We start from the raw sequence: 9,982 nt of genomic DNA, 5'->3' as shown, positions 1-9,982 counted from the left end.
TGAAGGAATAGAAGAACATAAAAATATCTAAGAGAATACTTAAGCGTTTTTAATAAAAATAGTATACAAATTGTAATAGCATTACAACATCATGGACGTTTCATTTTGTTGAGAATCTTAAGAATCACATTCGGTCTGTATCTCCCAAATTCCACTTCTCGGTTCCCTTCGTAGGTCTCTGATAACGATCGGCCTATTATTATTAACTCTTTGGATGTCGGAATCCTCATCGTCCGTCGAGTGTCCGTCTCTAATAGTTCTTCTACGTTTTTTCTTTTTTAGCGCTGGGTGTTTGCGGTCTCGGTCGACCTTTGTTACTACTTCCAGACTCTTCAAGTTCCTCTATGGCAGTGTTTGTCCTTCTCTGTCGACGAGTAGATGAAGATTTAGACCTTGTAGGATTGGTCACCGGTGTTGGTCTTTCTTCATTATCAGAAACGTTACCAGCCGAGTTACTCCTTTCTCTTCTTAGTCTTTCAACGCGTCGCTCTTCTCTTCTCAACAAATTATCCTCACTTTGAGTTCTCTTTCGCGGTCTTCTCGATCTTTTCTCTTGTTTTGTAAATTGTCGACAGAGCCTAGTCTAGTCAAGTAAACATTCTCTGTAGAAACTTCGTTTAACGTATCCAGGGAATGCGTTAATCTTGGCATCTGAACAGCTTCCTCGTAAGTGGGTGGTCCGATCAATTCCATAGGATGGATCCTTGGTTCCGGTGGTGTTTCCGTTCTTTCCTGTCTTTGTTGATTCCTGTTAAACCAAATTTATTATATCAACAAAATTTCTGGTAATATGATTTTTGTTCTGAAGGTAAAATAGTTTTCTATTATTGGTTGTAGTTAAGATAGAAAATAATTATCAACAGCCGATAAGAAAGGTAAAACATTGTAGGTAAAACAGTATTGTTTGATTTCAAACAGGTAAAGAAAGAAGAAATGTTACCTCTGTTGTAAGAGTCTCAGTCTTTCAATACCCTCCATTCTATCGATACGATGTCTTTCTTCGATAGCTCGTCTTTTCATTTTGATTGCGTGTTTGATGGACGTAACTGTACCCACCATAATGATTAACACAAACACGCACATCAAGAAAAACCCCATACTCTGTTATTACTGTACACAAGTTCTCCGTTCCAAAGGTTGTAACAGGCACTCTCCCAAGTGTAATCGGAGACGTTAGCAGGACTCTGACAGATCAAAGAGTAAGACAACGCTTTTGCAGGTGGATTGGTCAAATATTGATAAGTTAAGTATAATTGCATGCAATCGCAACGCCATGGATTATCCTCCAGTCGAATGCTTTCTAATTTGACATTCTTTTGGAAAATATTTGGGTCTATTGCTTCGGTTAAACGATTACCTGGCACCGTTAGAATTGGATAATCATTACAAGTAGAAATAATAATCCAATAATTATATATATATATATAATAATTTTCGGCATGATGCGCTTACCTGAAATATCGATTTGTTCAAGTTCAGGTAATTCGGCGAAACTACTGTTATTTAATTCCATTAGTCTGTTTCTTCGAATATTTAGCCTTGTTAAAGTCAATGATTGTAATCCATTGGGTAAACGTTGTAATCGATTATCATTTAAGTTTAGACTTTTTATCTTGGGCATACCATTTAAAGAATTACTTTTCAATGTTTCTATAAAATTGTAAGATAAGTCCAAAGATGTCAAACGTGACGTCAAATTTGGAAATTGGTATAGACTGTTATAAGAGAGATTGACCGATTTGAGTTCAACGTTGTCAAAATACGTTGAAGAGTGGATGAATTCAAGAGCGTTCATTGACAAATCCAAATGATTAAGTTTTACCAGTCCTTCGAAGGTACTTATATTCAAATGTTCTATACCGTTTGAATTTAAATACAGATGAGTAAGTTGTCTGTTTTTAGCAAAAATTCGATTTGGAAGTAGACGTATCGTATTTCGAGATAATCTGGCGTGTGTCAATGATGGCAAACCATGGAGACCTGGTCTGTCCAAATTACAATTTGAAACGTCCAGTTGTTTTAAATTCAAATGCTGTAGAGTAGAATGCCTACGAAAGTTAAACATGATTATACATTCTTTAAAATTATGATTAGATGCTTACCTTGTACTATAAACGAGGGCAGGATTATTATTCAGACGTAGTTCCTCTAAAACTGGAAAACCAGTAAAAGTATCAGGATTTAAGTAATTCAAAAGACAATTGGACATGTCTAACCACCGTAACTTCTTACTGGATGCCTTTTGAATTATTTTCAACGGATTTCCTTTTAAACTTAGACTCATTAAATCTGGTAATCCTTCCAATGATGTATTGTCAATCTGTTTGATGCCTAGAAAATGAGAAAAAACATACAGATGTAAGGTAATGCTTACAAATGCAAATAATAAATATCTTACCGCAATAACTTGCTTCAACAGCTTGAAGAACATTACTGTTCAAATTTGTTAACTTGGTTAGAGGATTTTTAGATAGGAAAATAATAACGAGAGAAGGCAGTCGATTGATAGATGCTATATTGCTTATATCCTCAATATTATTTTCCGAGATATCTAATTTACGTAAATTTTGTAATTCTCCTATACTCTCCGGCAAAGAATTTAATTGATTTCTAGCTAAGTTTAAAATTTGTAAATCTACTAAACGTTTTATATCATCCGTGATCTCTGTCAATAGATTAGTCGATAAATCCAAATTCTCTACCTGTGGAGTAACGAGTTAATAATTTGAGAAAAATAATGGGACAAACGAAACGAAACTATATTGCAATTGGATGAATTAACTTGAAGATTACTATTATTATATATTATATTTCATAGAAAGACTCACGATATCGGTCACATTAGATGGAAACGTTGTCAGACCTTGTTTCGAACACATGATAATTCTCGGGCGTCGATTCAAATAACACAGACATCTAACGGGACAAAAACTATGAACGAGGGATAAATTTCCCAAGAGATAAATCACTAAATAATGAATCATGAATAGGCTCATCGTTTTTCTGAGCTCCATCTTAATGCACCGGGGATAAGTCTTACGGTTACGAGTTGAAAAATAATGAAATTTGTATCGACACCATCGTTGATTTTAATCACCATAGAAATATCGCTTTAGATCATTCGATTTCACATTTTATTCCATAAAGAAAAATGAACACGAAGTTGACTGGCCTGATCCGAAAGTATTGTTAACGAATTCTGAAAACTACTGAGGACTTATCTTTGATAAGTTATGTGAGGTACGCTGCTACGATATCTCCGTAAGATAAGCGATGTGTAATGGCGCGATTATTCCCTGTGATAGGAAAAAAAGGAAAAAGAGCGGGCATTATGAACGTCATTCTTTTTCATCTATAAATCTAATGGAGAAAGATTTTCTTAAATACAAAACGAACGGCGGAGTAGCTTTCGGTGCTGATACAGAAAACGGTTCGTTTGTAAAACCTTTAAAAATGGAAATTCGAATGATGCAGTCCTGCGGAAAATATAAGACATTAGATAAATACCTGAAGCATTCGAAAAGCCGATATTGAGGCTGCTAGCTCTTCGGTATAAGCCTCTCTTGGCTGACCCATGCGGATATTTTCTCTTTCCATTTTTTTTTTTACCGTCGCTGTATTACGACCTTTTCTTCCTCCTTCTCTACGTCGATCCGACAGAAGCATCTATGATACTTCTTCGGTAGTTTCTCCTTTTTGTATTTTCTTTTTTTTTGAAATAATAGCTACTTCTAAGGATTAGATCGATAACACGTGTAACATCGATCAGGAACAAACTTCCCTTTCGACGTTTCCTTAATACCTGAAAAGATAAATCGCGAAGAAAAAAGGAAGTAATTTTCATTCGTTTAATTGTTCTATCTTCAAATTCATATTATTATTTATATTAAGAAACAAGCTCCACCCTTTGCGAAAGGTAAAAGATTGAAAAAAGTTGTATTCGCGCAGGACTGGTCTCTCTCTTTTCACACGTCCACTCGGACCAATGAGAAGAGTAGGTCACACCCTCCAGGGAGGGTGCCAGAGGTTTAGCTAGCGCCGGCGCTTAGCCCTCGGCTTATCCGGTGGGGACGAGAACGGGCTTGTTCTACCTGTTGATATTAAACCAACCCCTTCGCTACGATTTCGCAAATCCGGACTTCCACACCGGACTCTTGGTCACGCCCTCAAATTTCTGATGCTCGTACTGCTGGAAGCTGGTGGGAGGAAAGATCAGGGAGGAGATCATCAAATTTGTCATTTTTCTTTCTGGAATTCATACAAATATTTTTAAAGATATCCCAAAAGAAATTTCATTAACTAAACTTGTTCGTGTTTTTCAGTGTACCTTTGGGACCGCATTTAATGCATTAATAGCGTCGAAAATCTGTTACTTTTTCCGATTCTATCAGTTGAGGCTATTGAGGCCAACCACGTTAGCAACGTAGGAAGGATATATTGTATAATGTCTTGGTTCGCTGTCGAAGGCAAGTACTGGATTCTATATATCTCATTCTATAATATATATATATATATATATCTATATATAAGAGGGAGTTAAGTATATATTTTTAACGCCTTCATTTCCGGTCTCGTTGGGAGACCGGAAATAACGGGACGATACCTCGCGGTGTTTCAGGTATTGATCAGTTCGAGGAGCCAGCTCACGACCACCACCTCTACTACCATCACCACCAGCAGAACACCTAGCTCCACGGGGGATGCACGTTCTCTCTGCAGCGACGACCTCCCACTCCTCTTACCCTCATCCAGCCCTCATCCTATCCCCAGTGGTGGTTGAAAGCGCGCACAGCAGTTTCCACTCGGGACGCCTCAACCCCACCCCTTTCTACCAGCGAACCTGAACATTTCGATATTTTCTCCGGTTCTTCTTAAATTTCTCTCGAGCATGCATCACTGAATCTCCTAAGAACAGGGAGAACGAGCATTGAAGATTCTTATCAATTTTTCTTTTCTTTTCTTTTTTTTTACTTCTTATCTTTTCATTTTTATATTCTTCTTTTTGTTTTTTTTTTTCATATTTTCGAGATTTAACTTTCGGTCTGACTAGTGAACCGTGTTTCTGTTTTTTTTTTTTTTTTTTGGTTTGTTTCTAAGGAAAGAAACGTAACATTTGTGTGGGAGTTGCATGAAATTCTAGTCGACATTCTAAAATAATTTCATTCTCGTCTTGGAAGCACCCCCGTGATCTCTCAACCCCCTTAAGTCGGGTTATAAATAACGGCTTATCTTTTGTTGGCTTCAACGCCACCGCGGAGTCCCGATACAAAGCTGAAATCAGGATCCCTTACACCACCTTTTATATCTTTTAGAAAAGGGATTGCGAGGGAGAAAGAAACGTAGAACGTCTTCCGAAATGCGTATTCGTAATTGCTCTGGCATGTTTCTAAATTAAATTCACTGAACTCTCCTTCGCTTTTTCCTCACTCATGCGTACTCTATTATTTTGAATGAAGGTAGTATCATAATGGGACTTTAGCAAGGGTCGCGTTATCAAAGTGGTTGATGTTTGTATTTGGTCAAGCGGTCGGTCCTTCGAAATCCTTGCTTTTCTCGGAGCAAAATTACACAACTCCATAACTCCAAACTTACAACAATATTTCGAATTAATTGAATTTTTATTTCAATAACTACTCTTGTTAGTTATTAGTAGAAAATTCTAATTCCAAATTTATAAATAGTAGTAGAAAAAGTTTTCTCCGAGAAAAGGTAAAATAAGGAAATAATGGAAGTTAGTCCGACTAAAGGCTGACTGAACGTTAATAATAGGAACGTTGTGGAGATGGCTTAAACAGGTAGGTCTCTCGTTGAAACGCGAATGAATACCGGCTATTCGTGGTTCAGTGCATCCTTAACAAGATCAGGAACACGGAGGCGCCCCGTAAGGATAAAGCGTCGCCTTCGTTCCTTGCTTGCGCACGCGTATTTTCCGGGTGATACCGGGCACATCTGTCGGAACTCCCAAAGCATCCAGAAGAGGATGAGAATCTCGAAGCTTGCCAAAACCTCAGTGTTCTCCTCACGTTTCCATTCTATTGTTTAATCGTTGTCGCGTGCAACTCATCTGCGACACCCTTCATGATCCGTCTGTTTCTCTCTCTCTCTCTCTCTCTCTCTCTCTCTCTCGGTGTTTTGATCACCAAATCCTCATTCGAGTTCACAGTTAAGTTCAAATCGAACTTTTATCTTGAGAGCTTTGGGTTGAGAGTAAAGATCGATCGATGTTCGTCAACGAAGATAGATCAAAGTTTTAAGCTTCTTCAGCTTGTCGTGGTTCGAGGTTTCGTCGACATTAGTTATTCGCGACCTAAAAGGTCGTTAAACGTCCAGGACAGGTAGCAGAAAAAGAAAAGTTAATCGAATAAGGGAGTTGCAAGTTGAATATTTTGATGTTGGAAGAAACGTTTCAATCGGAGCTCGTTCGATGTCGATGTAGACAAGAGGGAAGAAAATTGTGGGGTCGGGGGTTGCTCACTTGCTATTATTCCATTTGATATTACAGTTGTATATATCTATAGATAGTATGTGTTTGCGTGTATATAAACGTCCTTCCCGAGAGCTTATCGCACTTTTTCGTTCCTCGGTGCCATAAACGAGAAGGCATCCTACGTCAAAGACACACGAACGAGCTCAACGTTTCTCGGGCTTCGACCTGTCAACGAGGAAACGTCCATTAAGGCGCGAAGCAGAGGTAAAGATTACATTCGTAACCGTTTTCTTGGGGTGGTTTCGGGGTTTGGGTTTGATACGTTTCTCTTTGGGAGGAACTGCAGAGAGTAGGGGTAAGAGGACAGTGGCGCTTATCACGGCCGTAAAAAACATCGAGCAAGATTGGCACGTTGCCCGCAAGCCGTACAACCGCCATCTTTTCGACTCCATGAACTCCTCGGATGTGCACAGAGTACTTGCAGATAGCGCCGTGAAATATGCTCATCCGCGAGGATCGTTCGACTCCAGTGTCGCACTGTGAAACACTCTTTCGGGCGTTATACTCTTTATCTTCATTTCTCCTTTCAAATTGAGATCCGAATATAAGATTGATTTTTGTTTCCATTCTCAAATCAAAAAATCTTCTTCATTTTTCTTAAAGACGAATGATGATTTGTAGGAAGAAAGCACATATACATATACGTGAAGCGGAAATATACGAGATGATCCCCATAGGTTTATCTTGATTAGAATAGACAGGATTAGGTTAGCTTCTGTGGTAGCAGTTACTTTCAATTACCCTTCGACCCCTTTTCAAACGTATACTTCCTTTCCTACCCCTTCTACAGGGGCGTATAATGTATGCGAGATAAAGGCCGAAGAAGCGCCATCGTAGACTAAGATATTACAGAGAAATGGTATAAGGTGCGGAAGGAGGTGGAAGGTGGAGGAGGATGAAGAAGAAGAAGACGAAGAAGGAAGGTAGGAGGAGAGCGAGGGGTGCCCATAACTTATCGCAGATTTAAGGCTCTTAGACTTAAGGGACTCTAATAATAATATAGCGCCATTCCGGCACCGTTATATGGAATTCGCGTATATGCCATGGAATTTTGTATATACATACCGAAAAGTCTCGCGAGACTCGTAGACCTAGCTCGTCCAACCACACCCCCTTTTCTCCTCCTTTCCTTCGCGACAAATGTCAACCGATTAAGGGCAATACTACTTTGCTCAAACTTTTTTCTATTTCTTCGAATTATAATATTTAAATGATTTCTTTTATTTTTTTTTTTTTTTTTTTTTTTGGAAAAGAAAAATGACACAAAACGAGAATTCTTTATTTTCCCTTTATGCTTTCTCACCAAAAGAGATAGTCGAGATAATGCAAAGAAGAGAAACAGCGTTCCGTGTTATATTCGTGAAATTTAAGACAACGCGGTAGCATCTACGTCTGGTAAACAAAAGCCACGATAAATTTCGTAAGTCGACGAATTAATAAAAGATTACACCACGGTTACTGCGGCCAGCCGCGAGATAAGAAGACTACTCTCTTCTCCTTCTTCCATCCTTCTTTCCCACTCCCCTTTCCCCCGTTCCTCCAGCTCGCTAGAGCAGCCCCGAGAGCACAGCTAAATCATCGGATATCTTGCCTTGGCGATACATAAACCACCCTTCGGGCTTACACGTTATACGTTGTTGTATGATACAGTCGTTCCTCCCTTTCTGTTTCACTACCACCACCATTCTCTTCTAACTCGTTATCATGAATCGAACGATGACGAGCCAATTTTGGTAACTAGCTTGATAGCTTTCAAAAGAAATCCGGATATCTCCAATGCGATTTAATCACTCGACGTAATATTTATCGTTGATTTTATAGTTTTATTCGATACACACCGCCAATTATCGTAGAATCAAATCCCACGACGAATGGTAGTGCCGTACGATGTTTGTTCGTTATGTGGAAAATAAGACGACGGATTGCGAACAAATATATTATATTATTGGTCCTTTATTAATTGGCAAGCAAAAGGAACTCAGACAGACAGATAGACTAATGTAAGAGAGCGAGAGAGCGAAAAGAGCTAGGGATAGACCCCGAATGTAGTATCTCTTTGATGTTAGAGGACATGGTCCATTTCCTTGGAGAAAGCTCAATTAATTAACCCTTGGTTATGTTGGAGTTAGCTACCCGAGTGTTACGTACATATCTCCAAGACGTTGTTAAATCTTGGCTTAATCAACAATCACCCAACTATATTCGTCTATATATTTTCTGTTATCTTCGACGAGGATGTTCTAATCGATACGATATTCGGTTTACGAACTTCTACACGATGTCGACGCACGTTAAGTCCACGATATTACGACATAAAGGAGGAAAAGAAGAAGAAGAAGAAGAAGAAGAAGAAGAAGAGGAAGAAGGAGGGGAAGACAGAAGAGGCGGCCAGTAGAAGCGGTGATCTATGGCGGGATTACCGGTGGCGGTATTTCTTCATAACCGTTTCTCCGGGTCGCTACTCTTTTCTGTTCTTCCATCGTTGCTCTCTAACCCCCCACCCCAACTCTTCTCTTTAACCCTGCGTTGCCTGGTTGGCCTTGCCAGGAGCTACCGGTCTTACACGAGCTACTTTCCTTTCTTTGCTTCATCGTCTTCTTCTTCTTCCTCTTCTCCTTCTTCTTCTTCTTCTCCTTCTTCTCCTCTTTCTCTTTTCCTTTATATCTTTCTACGCAGGGTATATAGTCACAAATACACATACACATCCACACCCGTGCATCTTACTATTCCCGCGCTCAGCACGCGGGGGGTTGTATCTTAATAACATTCATGAGCTCAGATATACCCGGCAGATTTATTGCCCAGGCAGTCGCGAATCCTGCGAAAACCTCAAACCCAACCCCCTTCTCCTATCCTTGCGTTCCTCCCTGCGTCTCTTTCCTCGCGAGAGGTCCTGTCCTCCTTTTATTTCTTCCTCTTTTTTTATACTTTTTTCTTTTATTTTTCTTTCATTCGCTCAGTTTATTAATTAATGTTTCAACCTTAGACAACGAAAGGAAAGATTTATTTATTCGCATAGAACCAAAGCTATGTGTTGTTTTATTCTTTTTCTTTTTTCTTTTCTTGTACTTTTATCAATCGAGCGATTCCCATAAGACACCCTATCTACTGTCGGCATCCCTTAAACGTAATCACCCTCAGACCGTTTTGGAGTTTACTATTTATGATCTCTCGTTTGTGTGTGTGTGTGTGTGTGTGTGTGTGTAAATAAATACATATACGGAACGTTATAATAGGATATACTATATAACAGTTATAGATAAATTAATATATCGAATTTGTAATGGAATGCAAAAAGACAAAAACAAGAAAGTTTATATAAATCCATCATCGTTTTGGTAGGATACTTTCATTGGAATCGTCTTTAGATAGAACGTATCGAAATATCTCGAGAAGGAACCCCTTGTCGCGGTGGTGGATGTAACCGGTCAACACTCTCTTTCGTATGTGTAAGTGTAATATAAGCTCCTCTCGTGCTGCGCAAGGCAATACAGA

General features: G+C 39.1%; 1 protein-coding gene across 1 annotated transcript; it reads right to left on the bottom strand.

The window, feature by feature from the left end:
• Window positions 1-28: 28 nt before the first annotated feature.
• Window positions 29-3,219, bottom strand: LOC107072813 (uncharacterized). The gene is given in 9 exon segments (XM_015333061.2): window positions 29-279; window positions 281-552; window positions 555-748; window positions 941-1,094; window positions 1,097-1,357; window positions 1,453-2,048; window positions 2,103-2,331; window positions 2,399-2,702; window positions 2,829-3,219. Coding segments are annotated over 9 exon segments (2,358 nt in total). The 5' UTR covers window positions 3,015-3,219; the 3' UTR covers window positions 29-117.
• Window positions 3,220-9,982: the final 6,763 nt, after the last annotated feature.

The sequence above is a fragment of the Polistes dominula genome, unplaced genomic scaffold, assembly GCF_049000335.1.
Source record: "Polistes dominula isolate Pdom_NZ unplaced genomic scaffold, Pdom_raw_medaka contig_25, whole genome shotgun sequence".
NCBI lineage: Eukaryota > Metazoa > Arthropoda > Insecta > Hymenoptera > Vespidae > Polistes > Polistes dominula.
The sequence above is the reverse complement of the archived record's forward strand: the minus strand, read 5'-3'. Positions and strand labels throughout refer to the sequence as shown.